The 18,284-nt window shown below is 33.8% G+C and overlaps 1 protein-coding gene across 2 annotated transcripts in view; it reads left to right on the top strand.

Moving 5' to 3' along the window:
* Window positions 1–18,284, top strand: part of PLCE1 (phospholipase C epsilon 1) — a 307,874-nt gene that overhangs the window by 67,690 nt on the left and 221,900 nt on the right. For both annotated transcript variants that reach the window (XM_051981681.1, XM_051981682.1), the window contains exon 2: window positions 17,316–17,604. In XM_051981681.1, coding sequence (XP_051837641.1) covers window positions 17,316–17,604 — 289 coding nt within the window. The remainder of the gene's footprint in view (window positions 1–17,315; window positions 17,605–18,284) is intronic.

Raw genomic sequence — 18,284 nt, forward strand, 5'->3', positions numbered from 1 at the left:
AAATTTTAAAAAAAAATTAAAAAAAAAAAAAAAGAAACTCAGTTAGGTCTCTTTGTCATCGAAATCCACTTCCATCAGAATACATCCTCATACAATATCGTTGTCGAAGTGTATAATGATCTCCTGGTTCTGCTCATCTCACTTAGCATCAGTCCATGTAGGTCTCTCCAAGCCTCTCTGTATTCATCCTGTTGGTCATTTCTTACAGAACAATAATATTCCATAACATTCATATACCACAATTTACCCAGCCATTCTCCAATTGATGGGCATCCATTCATTTTCCAGTTTCTAGCCACTACAAACAGGGCTGCTACAAACATTTTGGCACATACAGGTCCCTTTCCCTTCTTTAGTATTTCTTTGGGATATAAGCCCAATAGAAACACTGCTGGATCAAAGGGTATGCACAGTTTGATAACTTTTTGGGCATAATTCCAGATTGCTCTCCAGAATGGTTGGATTCGTTCACAACTCCACCAACAATGCATCAATGTCCCCGTTTTCCCGCATCCCCTCTAACATTCATCATTATTTTTTCCTGTCATCTTAGCCAATCTGGCAGGTGTGTAGTGATATCTCAGAATTGTCTTAATTTGCATTTCTCTGATCAATAGTGATTTGGAACACTCTTTCATGTGAGTGGTAATAGTTTCAATTTCATCATCTGAAAATTGTCTGTTCATATCCTTTGACCATTTATCAATTGGAGAATGGCTTGATTTTTTATAAATTTGAGTCAGTTCTCTATATATTTTGGAAATGAGGCCTTTATCAGAACCTTTAATTGTAAAGATGTTAAAAATCACTTTATACATATTTTAGTTAAGCCTCATAAACTTTTTCTGAGGTAGGTACTATTTTAATTTTATAAAAGAGGAAAAACATTCAGAAAAGTTCAATGACTTATCCTTGGTCACACAATTAGGAAGTACTTAATTAGTAATTGAAGTCTTCATAGCACCAGTTTCAGTTCAGTAAATATTTTTGGTTCATTGATTGATGAAAGAAATTTAAAGGACCATGGTAAAAGGTGATACTTTACTGGAATGACCACAGCCTAAATGAACCAGAAAGATGTATGAAGAATTTTCCACTGAACCTCAGAACTTATCAAATCCCTTGTACATTATTCTCCCTATTCTTGCTATCTTCTTATTTAATCTAAATTTGACCATACTTATTTTATTGTTTCTTTCTCTTATTCTCTTTATCTCCTTAAATGGCTATAATGTGGCAAATATTTTGTCTTTTAATCATTTGTTATAATTTTTAAAGTAGGGCTTTATGTTTTTTCTTCTTAATTTCAAAGTAGATAAATATATGTGTGTGTCTGTGTATTTTTTGTATACAGACACATGTGTACACAAACATTAGAACATAATTTTTTGGTAGCAAAAAAACTGGAAACAAACTGGGTGCCTGTTATTTTAAAAATGGCAGAATTTTGGAATACATTATTACATTCTATTATAGGAAATGTGAATATTAGGAATACAAAGGCCTTGTATGCAAATTCCATGATAGACATTTTAAGTGTGATGTACTTAACTTCTCTGGACCTCAAAATGAATTTAGAGGTATCTTCTGCTTTAAATTTCTGGTTCTAAAAAGTAAATTTATTTTTTATGTGATATTTAATTTTTGTCTCTTTACTCCTCAGTATAAAACAGGTTCCTAATTTAGGGGTATGCAGCAGCTTTTACAAAGCAGGAAATAGAATTAGAGGACAGAGTAAGTGCTGACTTGCACTAATAAAGGGAGTTTTCTCTTTTAGAAGTTCCTTATACCAGTGAAATCACAGACCAGTTCCTATATATGAAAGGATCCCTGAAAATAATCTATAAGCAATGATGATGGCTTCAGCTGTAGCTTATGTGAATACTATTGTTACAATGCCATTTAATTATGGAGAATAACATTCTTCATAACACCGTTTATAAGCATGCATAAAGTATAAATTACACATGATTTCTTTGCTTTTACAAAGCAAAGGATGACAGTATTTTAAATTGTTATGTGAAGCCAGAGTTTTTGGAGACAAAGGAAATACTCATCTGTTTTTACAAAATAGACATTAATAAAATCATTCTATATATAATCACTCTATCCCAAAATACAGACGCCTGTTTCTGTCAACAAGTGTCTTTGTTATGATAGCCAAGAAAAATTTTAGTTCTTTGTAGACAACAGAATATACTTTGTAAATAACAAATCCAATTTCTGGAATACCTTCTTTGGGAATGTATCTTAGCAATTTTATTTACTTTGCTTCATATTTTTCAAAACCTTTTCATTTCTAAATTAGATTCTACTTTGAAGTTTTTTAATTATCTCAGTAAAGCTTTTTAGGATCTTGTAATGACCACGTATTTAAAATCAGCTGGAGTCAGGAATTCAGGTTAAGGGAAAAATCTTCAATCTTTATTGAAGTGAAGAGATGAATAAGGATTGCGATAGCAATATGGGCAAGAAGGATTGCAATAGCAATATGGGCAGCTGCAACAGGAAGCCAGCTAACAGAGGGAGATCTGAGATGAGCAAACCATCAATGCAAAAAGTCTCTCCTTCCCCTTCCTTTTCCACTCCCCTGCCTCCACCCACCAAAATCGTCATTTCCTATACAACACATCAGGACTTGCACAAAGAGTGGGTGGGGGCCATTCTTTCTCCAAGCTTATATATTAATAGAGCATGGTCCAATTACTATTTAGCCTCATGTGCTTGGGACCTCAGTGCATCAACTCAAGCCTCAGCCCATTACAGGATCTCCTCCCAAACAAAAAGTAACCTTATTCCTTTTCTGACAACTACATAGACTAGTATGTGAAGTAGAAGGTGGCAACTGAAATACCCCAGTTCTCATTGAGCCTATTTTTCATTGTCCTTTTGCAAACTTAATAGAATCATACTGTTAAACTTAAGAGACTTTAGAGATCATCTGTTCCACCATTGATATCTATTCCTTTTTTTGAAAATAAGGAAACAATTTTAAGGACTGTGATACAGATCTAGAAAATTGTATATATGGGGAAAGGAGTTGGGAAGATTGAGTGAGGGTATAATGTGTTTCTATATTCTTGAAACCATGAAGTTTTTATGTTGTTGAACCATTACCAAACCTATTTGGGACTGATGGTGCATGGGGACAATGTGGAAGGACATACACTTTGGACAGTTTGAAGTTTTTCTACAATTAAAGAATTTGTCAGGGAGTTAGCTGTTTCGGATAAAAAACATGTCATTGGACAAGGCCAGCATAACTGAAAATAGTGCTAGGCACATAGACATAAAGGCCACTTAGGAGTAAAATGCCCTCATAAGATATCTAAGAGCTAAACTTGATGGTTGTTAACTCTTTAAACAATAATATTTTTATCCTAATCATCCCTTTTTGCTTTTCTCATGCCTGGATTATTGCAGTAGTCTGTTGATTGGTCTTCTTGCCTCAAATCTATCTTCTATTCAACTGTGAAAATTATTTTTTCTAAAATTCAAATCTGCCCATATCATCACCCTCCTACTTAATAAATTCAGTTATTTCCTACTTTTTCTTTTGGCATTATGAATCCCACTAAACTTTGAGTCCATGAATTGAAAAATATAATTTAGAATAGCTTAAATCAGTTCAGAAACTAAGAGGACAAAATAAATAAATCTCAGAAAAAGTGGCAAAACAATGCTGCTTAAGAGGTTGAGGAGAAAGATGGGGAAACTTAAGGATTTTTTAAAAAGGGTAATGGAGAGCATAAAGAGGAGAAAACATGCAAAGAAAAAAAGACCTAAATGAACTGCATTTTTAGATATGCGTCAACAATGTCAGATAGCAGGCAAAAAATTTGCCATTTTAGATTGTTTTAATAGAAGTACTGTGTTTTGTTGGGAGAATTATAGAAATGTTTTACTCTATACTGGTCAGACCCCATTTTAGTCTTCTGTTTGGTTCTGGTTGTCACATTGTAGGAAGATTAAGCTCTAGAATAGTGGTGTCAAATTCAAATAGAAATAGAGGTTACTAAAGATCTCTATGGGCCACATGTTGACTTAAAAAACCACATATTAACATTATCACTAGTCAGTGTATTTTTGTTTATTTTTGTTAAATATTTTCCAATTACATTTTAATCTAGTTTGGGCCATACTTGATTGTTTTGGGGTTGCAATTTGATACCTCTGCTCTAAGATATGTGGCATAAGTATGAAAAACAGGATGATAAAGGAACCAGAAACCATGTTATATGAAAATTCATTTAAAAAAATATAGAATGTTTACCTTGGAAAAGGAAATATTCAGGTGGATACATGTACATAATAATTGTTTTTAAATGTTTGGAGGCTTGTAATTTGGAAGAAGGGTTAGATTTATTTTGCAAAGCTAAAGTAGAATACTGGAAACAGTGACCAGAAATTGAAGACAGATTTTAGCTTTATATAGGGAAAATTTTCTTAACAATTAAAGATGTCCAAAGAAGGAAATATGTTATTTTAGCAGTGGCTAGTTGATGTGTTATTGAGGATATTATAGAGAGGTTTCATGTTCAGATATTGATTGGACAGAGTTACCTTTGAGATCTTTTCTTGTTGTTAGGATTATATAATTCTGTTTGAGATCTGTGTCTGCCCCTTACTTTTAGTTGAGATTTATTTTGTCTGAAGTCTCTTAAACCTTAATATAGTTCTTTTAGCTTTGCTTTGTCTTCAACTGTACAATTTCTAAGAAATCTTTACCTTTCCATGTATGCAAACTGTGGTCACCTTTCCAAAGCCCTCTCTGTTTCATTTGGATCAAAAAATATTTTTGTTTCTCTTAAAGTTTGTTATACTTTATGAATCATATATGGATGGTTTAGCAAGAATACTGCTATATAATGCATGCTAATGTGCACACCTCAAATGTGGTGTAGTGGAAATCATTGTTGACTAGAAGTCAGAAACCTGGCTTTTTGTAATTACCCAATTATTACCACTACTTGTACTGACAATGTCAAAGTCATTTAATCTTTCAAAACACCAGTTTTTAGCAACTGAAGAGACCAGGAAAGAAGGTAGCATTGAAGTAGTGAAGGAAGTCAAGGATTCTTAAAAAGGCAGAGTAACGAGTGCTCTACAGGTATGACAGCAAAGTATTTCATCAGTCTGGTTTTTATATTGACTAATCCCTGGAATAATTCCCTATATGGTATCTTTTTTTGGTTTATTTCTAGAATATATTGTAAGTTTTCATAGAACTGGCCAACTTTGGCTTTTTTGGCATCAGCAGAGTATAGACTTGTATTATTTCTATTGTATATGTTAAATGATTTGCCTTGAATTCTAAAAGATATCATTCAGTCATTTTTGAGGTTCTACCCTAGTACTGCTTTTCTCACTCTTTTATTAACTGTGAAGAATATTCCATTTCTTCCAAGGGCTTCCTCTCTTGAGTAGTATATGTAATTATTAACTCTGAATTAAATTCACCCATTCCTGTTCATTTAAGTTTACTTACACCCAAGTTGTCAATATTTGAGCTTTCCATATCTTGTTTGACCACGTACAACTTACCTTTGTTCACAGATTTTAAATTCTTGATTCTTATGCAATATTGATCTCATCAGACTTTCCTTTTGTCACCAGGTATATCCACAACTGAGCTTCTTTTTGGTTTTGGGCCAGCCATTTCATTAACTGGAGCTACTTGTAGTTGTCCTCTGCTCTCCTTAGTAGTTTATTGAACACCTTCTGACCTAAGGACCTCATGTTTGGATGTCATTTCTTTTTATCATTTTAATCTTACCTGTGGAGAAAAATAGTAGAGTAGCTTGCCATTTCCTTCTCCAGGAGATCACCTTTTGTCAGCACTCTCCAGTATGACCTGTCTGTCTTGGGCAATCTGCATTGCATAGCTCAATGAGCTGTATCTGCCATGACAGGATAGCGGTCCAGGGAAATTGAGATTGTAAGCTGGGTGGCTAAAAAGGATGGTGGTGGACTTCTAGGAGTCAAAATAGTTGAATAAGTAGTAAATTGCTCTAACTGTTCCTATAGCAATAAATTGCTGTAACTATTGTCAGAACTGGAGTCTGAGAAAAGTCATGTGCTTCAGTGTAGCCCTGGCAAATAGGCAGCCATCAACATTCAGAATGTTTCAGTGTAATACTGAGGAAATACAGAAACACTCCCACTGGCCTCAGCACACACCAAACATCAGCACTAGAACCCTGGCTCAGCACCCAGTAAATTGCCTCCAGCAGCACCAACCAACTTCCACTCTATCCCTCAGTTCAGCATCAGACACAAATGTACCCTGTGGACCTCAAGGCAAAATCAGTGCATCACCAGGGAAACAGCCAGGGCTTGCAGCTCCTGGCACAAAAAGTATGAGGTGTAATGCCCTTTCTACCCCAGGAGTAGAACTCAAATTTAAAAGGGAAAAGGCCAAAAAAATGAGCAAAGACAATAACAATAACAAAAAAGAATCTGACCATAGAAAATTATTATGGTGACGGGAAAGATCAAGACACAAACTCAGAAGAGGATAACTGTCAAAATACCCATGGACAAAACCCCAAATTAAAAACAGGAAATGTTCTGAAGCCCAGAAAGAATTTTTTTGAAAGGGGTTCAAAACAGCTTAAAATCATTGAAGAGAAATAGAAGAAAAAATGAGGGGGAGGAGAATAATGCAAGAGAATTGTGAAAAATGAGTCAACAGCTTGGAAAAAGAAAATAACTGCTTTAAAAAGTAGAATTGCTCAAATGGAAAAGAAGATACAAAAGTCTACTGAAGAAGACAACCCCTTAAAAAAATACAACTGGCCAAATAGAAAAGAAAGCACAAAAACTAATTGAGAAAGACAACTCCTTAAAAGTTAGAATTAGGCAAATGGAAGCTAATGATTCTGTGAGACATTAGGAATCAACCAAACAAATTCAAAAGAATCCCCTAATGACCTCAGCAAAGGGATACCAAAATAAAAACTCCAAAGAACATTATAGCCAAGTTTCAGAACTATCAGGTCAAGGAAAAAATATTGCAAATATTCAGAAAGAAACAATTCAGATATTGGAGAGTCACAGCCAGGATTAAACACAAAGGATCAGAGATCATGGGACATTATATTCTGGAAGACAAAGGAGCTAGCACTACTACCAAGAATTACTTGGTGAAATTAAGCATAATGCATCAAAGGAAAAAATTGTCCTTCAATGAGATAAAAGGATTTCAAGCTTTTTTACGGAGAAGAGCAGAATTAAACCAAGAATTTGATCTCTAACAATAAGACCCAAGAGAAGGGGAAAGGGGGAAAGAAAACATAAGGGATTCAATAGAGCTAAACTGTTTACATTCCCAAATGGAAAGATGATATTTGTAATTCTTTAAAATTTGACTATTGATAGCATATCTAGAAGGAACATAGACAAAGAGTATGGGTATAAGGTGAATCTGAGGAAGTGACATTAAAAAATAAGGGATGAGAAAGTACAAGACATTGGGTGTAGGAAGAGGGGAAAAGTAGAATAAGTTAAGTTATTTCACATGAAGGAAGAAAGATCTATTCTTAGTAGTGATGAAGGTGGGAGAGTGGGCAATAGACATTGCTTAAACCTTTCTTTCATAAGTATTGGCTTAATGAGGGAATAATAACACACAGTCAATTGAATATGAAAATCTGTATTACTAGACAGGGAAATAGGAGGGGAGTGATTAAGTAAAGGGGAGGATGACTGACAGAAAGGAGGGCAGATCAGGGAAGATGGTAGATGGAAGCAAAACACGAGTAAAGAGGGACAAAGAAAAAAGAGAGAGAGGATAAGCAGGAGGAAAAATAGGATGGAAGAAAATAAAGTCTTCACAAATGTGAATGGGAATAGGAATGAGCTCTCCATTAAAATGCAAGCAGATAGAGTAGATCAAATTGCAAAATACATTGTTTGCAAAGAGAAACATGCACAGAGTAAAGGAAAGGGGACTGGAGCCGAATCTGTTGTGCTTCAGCTGAAGTAAAAACAAAGCCAAAAACAAACAAGCCAAGGGTAGCAATCCTGATCTCAGATAAAGCAAAAGCAAAAATAGATCTAATTTCGAAAGATAATCTAGGAAATTACATCTTGCTAAAAGATACTACAGGCAATAAAAGAATATTAATCATATATATACCTTATAGTATTGCATCCAAATTCTTAAAGGAGAAGTTAAATAAGTTACAAGAAGAAATAGACAACAAAATGATACTAGTTGAGGACCTTAACTGTCTCTTCTCAGAACTGGATAAATCCAACCAAAAAATAAACAAGAAAGATCATTAAGAAGCAAATAGAATATTAGATTATCTACTATAACCAGGTGGTGTTTATACCAGGAAAACAGGATTAGTTTAATATTAAGAAAACTATCAACATAATTATCATATCAATAACAAAACCAATAAAATAATATCTCAACAGATCCTGAAAAGGCTTTTTGACAAAATACAGCACCTTTTCTATTAAAAACAATAACAAGCATAGGAATAAAGGGAGAATTATATCAATAAAAGAAGAAAAAGAAATTAGTATTGAAATAGGTAATGAGGAACAAAATTATCACTCTTTACAGATAAGATGGCATACTTAGAGAATCCTAGAGGACCAACTAAAAAACTTTTTGAAAAAATCAACAACTTTAGAAAAGTTGCAGGATATAAGATAAATCCTACATAAATTTCTTTATATGATTTTTTATATAATCAACAAAGCTCAGCAACAAGAGAAAGAGAAAGTTCATTTAAAATAGCTAAAACAATATAAAATACTTGGAAATCTACTTGTCAGGATAAACCCAGGAACTATCTGGAAACAATTACAAAACACTTTTCTTATAATTAGTTAAATCTATACAACTGGAAAAATATTAGTTGCTCATGGATAGGCCAAGCCCATATAATAAAAGTGGCAGTTCTGCCTAAATTAATTTATTTATTCAGTGCCATACTAACCAGACTATGACAAATTATTTGATAGAGTTAGAAAAGGTAATAACAGAATTCATCTGTAAGAACAAGAGCTCAAGAACATCAAAGGAATTAATTTTAAAAGCACAAAGGATCTAGCAATACTAGATCTTGAATTATATTATAAAGTACTAGTCATCAAAGCTGTTTGGTACTGGCCAGGAAATATAATGGTGGATTAATGGAATAAATTAGGTACATAATATACACTTGTAAATGACCATAATAACTTAGTGTTTGATAAACTAAAAAACCTCAGCCTTTGGGATAAGAACTAACTAACTATACCTTTTGGGATAAAAAACTAACTATTTGACAAAAACTACTGGGAAAACTGGAAGAAAAACAAGACACAAACGAAGTATAGACCAACATGTCACCATATATCAAGATAAAATCAAAATAGATACATTATTTCGATATAAAGGGTGACATCATAAGCAAATTAGGAAAGCAAGTGATAGTTTGCCTATTAGATGTATGGAAAAGGAAAGAATTCATGACCAAAAAAAGAGATAAAGAAGATTATAAAATGTAATATAAAAATATAGATAATTTTTATTATACTTGAAATCTTTTGTACAAATGAAACTAAATCAACCAAAATCAGAAGGAAAACAGAAAACTGGAAAACAACCTTTATGGCAAGTATCTCTGTTAAAGGCCTCATTTCTCAAATATATAAAAAACTGAGTCAAATTTATAAGATTACAAGTCATTCCCTAATGGATAAATGGTCAAAGAATATGAACAGATAGTTTCCATAAGAAGAAATCAAAGCTATCTGTAGGCATATGAAGAAGTGCACTTTTGATTAGAGAAATGCACATTAAAATAACTTGCAGTATCACCTTTCACTTGTAAGATATAGATTGGTTGATTGGCTAATTGGCTTGAGATTGTCTAATATGACAAAAAAAAAGAAAATAATAAATGTGAGAGAGGATGTGGAAAAATTGGGACACTAATTTACTGTTGAAATTTTGAACTGATCCAACAGTTCTGGAGAGCAATCTAGAACTGTATCCAAAGGGCAACCAAATTGCGCATACTCTTTGATCCAGCAATATCATTACTAAATCTGTGTCCCAAGAGATCATAAAGAAGGGAAAATGACCTTCATTTGCAAAAATATTTCTAGAAATCCTTTTCATAGTGATTAAATTTTGGAAATAAAAGAGATGTCCATCAACTGAGTAATAGCTAAACAAACTGGTAAATGAATGTAATGAAATATTATTGTACAGTAAGAAATGGTAAACAGACAGATTACAGAAAAACCTGGAAAACTTGTATGAAGTGATACAAAGTGAAGTGATCAGAACCAGGAAAACAATATATACAGTATCAGCAACGTTGTGTGATCAATTATGAATGACTAAGCTATTCTCCCGCAATACAATAATCCAAGACAAAAATAAAGGCCTCATGAAGGAAAATGCTGTCCACATCCAGATTAAAAAAAAAAAAATGAATTATAAATATAGGTTGAAACATTTTTTGCTTTTTTTTCATTTTTGTGTTTTTTAGTTCCTTTTGAGCTGTTTCTTATTTCACAACCATGACTAATATGGAAATATGTTCTTCATGTTAGCACATATATAAACTATATCAAATTTCTTATGATTTTTGGAAGAGGGGAGAAAATAGAGGGAGAAAAATTTGGAAATCAAAATCTTATAAAAATGAATGCTAAAAATTGTCTTGACATGTAATTGAGAAAAAGTACTTTTAAAAAAAAATTAAAAGAATAGTGGTACCATTTAAAGAAACAAGAAAATATATAAGAAAAGTGGGTTGATGGGATATGTAGTTAGAAATGTTCAGCAGAGGCAGTTGGTGAAGCAGAATTAGAGCTCTGGGGAAAGATAAAGGCTAAATAAATATATACATCTAGGAGTCATCTATTTAGAAATTATAATTGAACCTATGGTAGCCAATGAAATAAAAAAAAGTATATAGAGAAAAGAATAAGGAACCTAGGGCAGAGCTTGGCGGGGGAGGAAAGGGGGAGACACAGTGTGGGCATGGCATGGATAAAGAATTAGCAAAGCTCCTTAAGAGGTAATGATCAGATAGATGGGGATGAGAACCAAAATAAGGCAGGCTTATGAAAATCCAGAGAGGAGAGAGCATTAGCAAAGGTGCTCAAAGTGTCAAATACTGCAAAAGTCAAGAAGGGTGAAGAATGAGAAAAACAAGTTTCAGTTGAATGATAAGGTTGGAAGTCAGAGTAGACAGTTTAGAAGAGAGTAAGGGAAGAAGTAGAGATACCAAATTTAGATGACTTTTTCAGAGAATTTAACTGAGAAGAGGAGAAGATATTTGACCCTAGTTATAAATGATACAGTCGAGTAAGGTCTTTTAACAATCGTTGGAGACTTTTGGTATGTTTATAGGTTAGTATATAGGCAGAGATTGAAGTTGAGGGACCAAATGGGAGATAGCAGAATGGAATGATGAGGGCAGTTTGTAAGAGAAGATTGGAGGAGACAGGAACAAAAGGGGTATCTCCAAAAAATTAAAACCACTAAGAAACTCGGTTTCATAAAATGTATACATAAAGGTAAGTTATGCAAGTGTTGATTGGGTCTGCTACGAATTTGCTTGTAATATCATGTAAACTATCCACTTATTGCCATATTTTTTATTATTTCTTTTGATATTTTTTTTACAAAACAAAATAAAACAAAAGAGAATAATGTCATGTGCCCAGCAGCACATCAGGGAAGATTCAAAAAATATAACAACAAATTACCAGTTCAACAAAGTTTATATATTAGTAGAAGAAATTGAATGAGTGTCCATCTTTTCTTTATTTCCTTGTAAATTGTTCTTTGGTTCTCTACTGCATACCTTTTTTACTTTATTCTTTTTTCCCCCTTTTGTTCCCTCCCTCAAGCAGGCTATTTATATATACATATGTAGATATGTACATACATATACATATACAATACCCCGCCTCCCTTTGCTTTAATTTTGTTTCTTGTCTTGCTGTTACTTAATCTCCTCCCACCCATGGATCCCTCCCTTGTCTTATTCCCTCACCCTATGCCTCCCCCTTATTTTTTAAATAGACTTTGGAAGGTACTATACCCTTCATAATATATATGCAGTGTTGCCTATTTATCCCATTCCTAATGTGAATGGGTTTTCAGAATTATGAGCCCTCCTCCTCCCCATCTAATGCTTCTGTTCTAATCTTCTTCTGCACCTCATTTGTATAACATAATTACAATTGTTACCTTAACTCTACCCCAATATTTCTTTTGATCTATTGTATTGTTTATGTCAATCTTAAACAGATGGTATACATTTCCCATATAAAAAAAAAAAAAAACCATAAACAATTTGTCCAGGTTTAGCTCCTTGAAATTTGTCTTTGTTACTGGCTTTTATATGCTAAATTTTCTATTAAGTTCTGATTTGGTTTATAGAAACTGCTGAAAACCTGCAATTTCATTGAATGTTCATTTTTTTCTCATTCAATATTATAGATAATTTTGCTGAATGTAATGTTTTTGGCCACACTTTGGCTAACTCTTTTGATTGTAAGTGGATATGATTCCAAGACCTGTCGTTTTTTATTGTGGCTGCTGTAAAGTCCTGTACAATTCTAATTGTGGCTCCAGTGTATTTGAATTGTTTTAATGTTCCTATGTATTTTCCACAAAGGATCTGGTTGAAGTGGTGATCAGTGGATTTTTTTCTATTTCTACTCTCTTCTCAAGTTCTACCATTCCAGGACAATTTTCTTGGATGATTTCTTGCATTATCCTGTCAATTCTTGGCCATAACTTTCAGGCAATCCAATTATTCTTATATGTCTCTTCTTTTTTCTTCAGATCTGTCATTTTTCTTATGTTTCACATTCTGTTCTATTTCTTCATTCTTTATAATCTGTTTTGGTATTTCTTGGTCTCTCATAGCTTCACTGGCTATTGCCCTTTGCCCAATTTTAATTTTCAAAGAATTATTTTCATTTTTGAGAGACTATATCTCTTTTTCTAGTTGGTTAACTTTTTTTTTTCATAATCTTGTTTTTCTTGGATTTTTTTTTTGTTAAATTATCCTCAGTGTCTCATTTGATTTTTAATTTTTTTTGCATTCTTCTATAAATTCTCTATGGGCAGGGAACCATTTCACATTACTCTTTGGGGGTAGAAGCTCTTTTTACTTAAGTGTCCTCTAAAGATCAGCCTTGGTCTTCCCTATTCTCATTAGTGTCTATGGTTGAGTTCTTTCTTTGCTCATTTTTTTTTTAAATAAGAAGTATTAATGTAAGCCCTTCTTAAAGATGGGGTAAGGGGAGATGGTGCCTCTAGTTTCACTTGAACTCTTCCCGCTGACCTGGAACCTCAAACCAAGAGCTCTGCCCTCCAGCAAGTGCCAACAGCCAGCAGTGTCTGCCCCATTATTTCTGTACTCCCTATATGCTGGCTCCTTCTCACCCAGTGTTTAGGCTCTGCAGCACAGCTGGGCCTGGTGTTCCTAATCAGCTGAGGTTCCCTCAGTCTTCCTCAGTTTAGATTCCAAATCCTAACATTGTCCAGGAGGTGAAAATTACTGTGGTTCTTGTTGAGGCTCCATCCCAATCCAGCTAGCCCCGGGGCTCCCCACTTGGTGTTTCTGTGGAGGTATTTACATTTTATATGGGGATCTTTCTTCAGATCTTCTTAGGTTGTAACTGGAGAATCCCTGTTCTGCCCCAAGTTTTCTCGATTTTTCACCAGTTTATGTTCTCTCTGAGACATAAATTTGTTCTATTTGTGGGGGAATTCTGGAGAGCTTGAAGTTTACTGACCTACTCTATCTTCCCACAATCCTCCCTTTGCTTATTACCATAACAAACAATTCTTAACCTTTCCTCTGATTGTGCATGTAGAAGCAATTTCTAACACATCAAACATCCCAAAACTTTTTTTTTTCTTTTCAGGCTCCTACCATTTCTCCCCTATCTGCTCAGCAGAGGTTCTTATCACATACTTTATTGTTTTTAAAAAAAAAAAAAAATACAAACCATTCACTTTGCTCTCTCTTTTGTTTCTTTGGTAGGATTTGACACTGCAGATTACATTGTTTTTGTGTGCTGACCATAAATTCTGCTCTCACAATATCCATTTCTCTTTTAAAGCTACTCAGGAACGTGGAATCAGCATGTTGTGGTTCCATGTTGCTCTCAAATTTACAAAATTCTCTGTTTCATCAAATGGTGGGTCATTTTCCTTCATTTTGAAATGCTTTTGCATAGATCTGGATCTCATATTTACTTCTGCTGCATTTTTCCTTATTTGCTTATGTTTGAATGCTGAGTTTTCCTTTTCCTGAGATTTTTAGTAATTTCCATCTTTTCCCCCCTTTTATTTTCCTTATTGCTCCTTTTTGATTGTCTCCTATCTGATAATGATCTGGAACTCAAAGCATCTCAATTTTCTTTCACACTGTAAATTTCCACTTTGTCAGCCTTAGGTTTCCTCTTTTGTGCCACAGATCACTGTGGGGGTGGAGATGGGACAGAAATCAATCCAGGCTCTTTCCCTTAGCTTAAGTGGGGTGCTGCATAGCCCCTCATACATATTGTTCTCTCTCTCTGTTTGTTCCTCAGTGATCTGATTCATTGGTTCATTGCACTACCAATCCAGGTGCCACTAAAGTCAAGGTGATTTCTGTTGTTTGGAATTGGAGTCTCCAATGCATAAATTTTAGTTCAAGCTCCTGTCCCTTTCCCTTAGTTTATCTGCTGTTCTACAGAGATCTTTTGTAGCATAAAATGGTCTACTACAGCCTGGGGTCTAGATCTTCATGGTATTGTAGAGAGAGAAAGGGAAGACTAGGGTAGGGTCCTTAAGTGAGCTACTGGCAGCCTGGTGTACAGGCAAGGAGTGAAGGGTGACTGATGCCAGGCTAGATATGAGTTAATTTTGTTTTATACTTTCTTTTGGATTCTAAGTGTCCTCAATCATGGAGACAACTTTATTTTTTGTGCATAATTTATATTTTGGAAAGGTTTAAGAGTTTATCGAGATCAGAGAAAATGCCTAGTCCTCCATTTTGTCATGTAATCTTTTCCAACTCAGCCATTCACTTTGGTTTCCTCTTCTTTTGTGCTCTACAATTCTGAACCCTTTACCATTTCTCTTTTTCTCCTCTTTTACTCAACTTTTTGATGAAGTAACATTTCCCATCCAAGACAGATTTCTTTCATGTCCTTGATTCTCCCTGTCCTTCCGTTTCTTGCCACTTTCCAGTTTTTCAGAGAAGCTACAGTTTTAGCCTTTTCACTGAAAACTTTTTTGTCATTCTTATGTTATCTATGCAAGTGTTCTGTTTCTTGTTTAAGGTAACTTCCATTAAGATTTTATGACCATATATAGATTTCCAGAGTACAGTAAGCCTTTTGTTCCTTTTGTTCATCAATGTCAAAGGATGATTTCTGGTATCCTCATTCAATTTTGGGGGGCTCTCTTTTCACCCTGTGATTTATTACTCCACTCAGATTCTATGCTACAGAAGTTCCCTCTTGCCTGTGAATGGTGGCTACAATTGCCCTTCTAATTGAAAAGATTTGGTTTTGGGAATCCCATTCATAGTGCAATTCTCATGAGGTTGAGCCTCTTTTGGTCTCAAGCTTTTCCTGACTTGCGAGCTATGAAGTGAATTTTTTATTGTCAAATACTGTGTGAGAATGTGATATAACAGGTAATAGCTCTTTTTTTTATTATAATCTATTTGATAGTTGAATGCATTTTTTAAAAGAGTATTCCACATTCCAATACCCATGTTTTTTTCAAAGACAATGTGAAATATTAATACTATTTTTACCTGATTTCTTATTAGCCATAGTTTCTGGAGTTTTCAATTAAAGGTGAAGTAAAAATCGATTTTGTGTTTTCATTTGTCTACTCTAGGTTTAGAGATGAAGTTTTTTTTTTTGTGTATTGCTTGGCAGTACATTGTTATATCACATGGAGCTGAGCATACTGTTGATAGAGAGCAGTGTTGTAAAGCCCTTGTTTATAACTGGTGAGATTAGTTTCCAGTTTTATTATGATACAGTATTGACTAAAGAAGGTATTGACCTCAGTCCATTTCACACACATTTATGATTTGCCCATTTTAGTGGTAAGCACCATCTGCACAAACATATTTCCAGCAGTTAAAATATTGGTATTTCTGATTTATTCTTTTGCGTTTTTTTTTTTTTCTCTCTGTGGTATCAAAACATGAAAGAACACTACTCACTACACTATTATTTTTGGCCAATTGATAATCTCAATGATTGTGAGTAGAATCAGCATGTATATCTCTGCCACACCATCCTTTCTTTGACTTTTAAAAATAATTGAGTTGTGCTGGTACAAAGTATTAGCCTACTTTGTGGTACTTTCTGAGCTCAGTTTTTTAATGTTTCATAGGTCTTGCCAAGTATCCTCAGCTATTATAATAGTATCATTGCACATGACTTTCTTGCATATATTGCTCTTATTTTCTGTTGGTCCCTCACTTTCTTTATGAAATGAACATTGAGAAGTTAATGATGACAGTGATTCATAGGTTCTCTCTGGCTACCAAGAGAGTAATTTGCTTTCTGCTATAGAAACATGAGGATCCCTTTTTAACTTCAAAAAATTCGATAAATGTTGTCTGTGAAAATAGAAAAGAAGGGACTTATAAGTAGGAGAATGGTAATACCAGTAATAGAAATAGGAGTAATACAGAGCCCCCTTCTTGTCCTTCATCCTTATAGCTTATATATTTATTTGATGATTTTGGAAAAGCATTTATTTAGAGATAGAAGATATAGGGTTTTTTATTATCATGTATGGGATGTGAAGCAAATTACTGAATGTCTGTTTCCTCATCTGTAAAATAAGTGAATTAGACTAGAAAAACTCTAGTGTCCCTTCTAACTCTGTGTTATTCTCAGAAAGGATCCCTGTTGAGGGAATAATAAGAGGTAAAAATATCATATGGCAACAAATAGGTTTGAACCTGGCCATTCCAGAGAATGTGGGAGAGAAGGAGAAGAGAATATTTTCCCTTTTTTAATGTAGAAGGGCATGTTAGATATGCCATGATATATGAAATAAATATATCTTTATATATTCATTATAGCTATAACTTGATAGGACAGTTATTTGAATGTTATGTCATATAGTTACATACAATTTTTCCAGATAAATAACATCTGTAGAATATTAATGCATGACTGCTGTATTCTTAAGTATATTCTTAGAACTATTGTACGTTTTTCTTAATAAGTCATCTTGGCTTTATGTCAGCAACATAATTTGCTTTTCTAAGAAAGTAGATGAATACTTCCTGTATTTGAATTATTCACAGATCAACAACACTGTGAGAAAAGGAGAAAAAACAGAACGCACTTTTGGATCAATTTTCCATTTCTTTGGGAAGACTCTAGCCTTAGATATAATCCATGGACATATTAATATTAGCCCACGCTTGAAGCAATGTGTTCGAGATACTTCATGTGAATACCGAGCCACCTTTCAAAGGACTTCAATTTCTCAGTATATCACTGGTTCTCTATTGGAAGCAACTGCGTCTTTGGGTGCAAGAAGTGGCCTTTTAAGTACTTTTGGAGGATCAGTAGGAAGAACAATGTTGAAAGGTAACATTTAAAATTTTGTTTCTAACTTTAAAATTTATATATGTACACATATAAATATAAAAATTATATATATATATATGTTTCCTATTTATTGATATTGGACAGTGTTGATTTTTAAAGTTTGTCAGGTAGTTAATTTTGAATACTATAATAAAAAGTTTAATATTTTTAAAGTATTTTCCTAGTGAAAAAAAGTATTTGACAATTGTGGCAAAATTCAAGAAGCTGTCCTCAATAAAACAAACAAACAAACAACAAAAACCTGATTTACATACCAAAATAAAGCTTTAAGGGAAGTTCTAAGTAGAACATTTCTTTATAAAGTAGTTCTGTAGTCATAATGTAATCAATGATGACCACTTGCTAAATTGAGTACTGCTAACCTTTCCTTTATGAAACAAAAATATTACATAATTTGGGAGGTGGATCTTCAGTGTGAATTCCCAGTTCTGTGTCCCAAGGCAATGTATTTATCCACCTTGAGCCTCAATTTCTTCATCTGTAAAATGAGGACATTGGACTATATACCCTCTGAAGTCCTTTTTATCTCTAGGTCTAAGTATTCAGTGATTGTGATCCTATGTAGAATTTATTTCAATAAGTTTAAATATAACATTAACATTACATCTGTCAATCTATACTTTCCACTATAAGATGCAGTTTTCTTCAGAATGAGAAAC

The sequence above is a fragment of the Antechinus flavipes genome, chromosome 2, assembly GCF_016432865.1.
Source record: "Antechinus flavipes isolate AdamAnt ecotype Samford, QLD, Australia chromosome 2, AdamAnt_v2, whole genome shotgun sequence".
In the NCBI taxonomy this organism is placed as follows: Eukaryota; Metazoa; Chordata; class Mammalia; order Dasyuromorphia; family Dasyuridae; genus Antechinus; species Antechinus flavipes.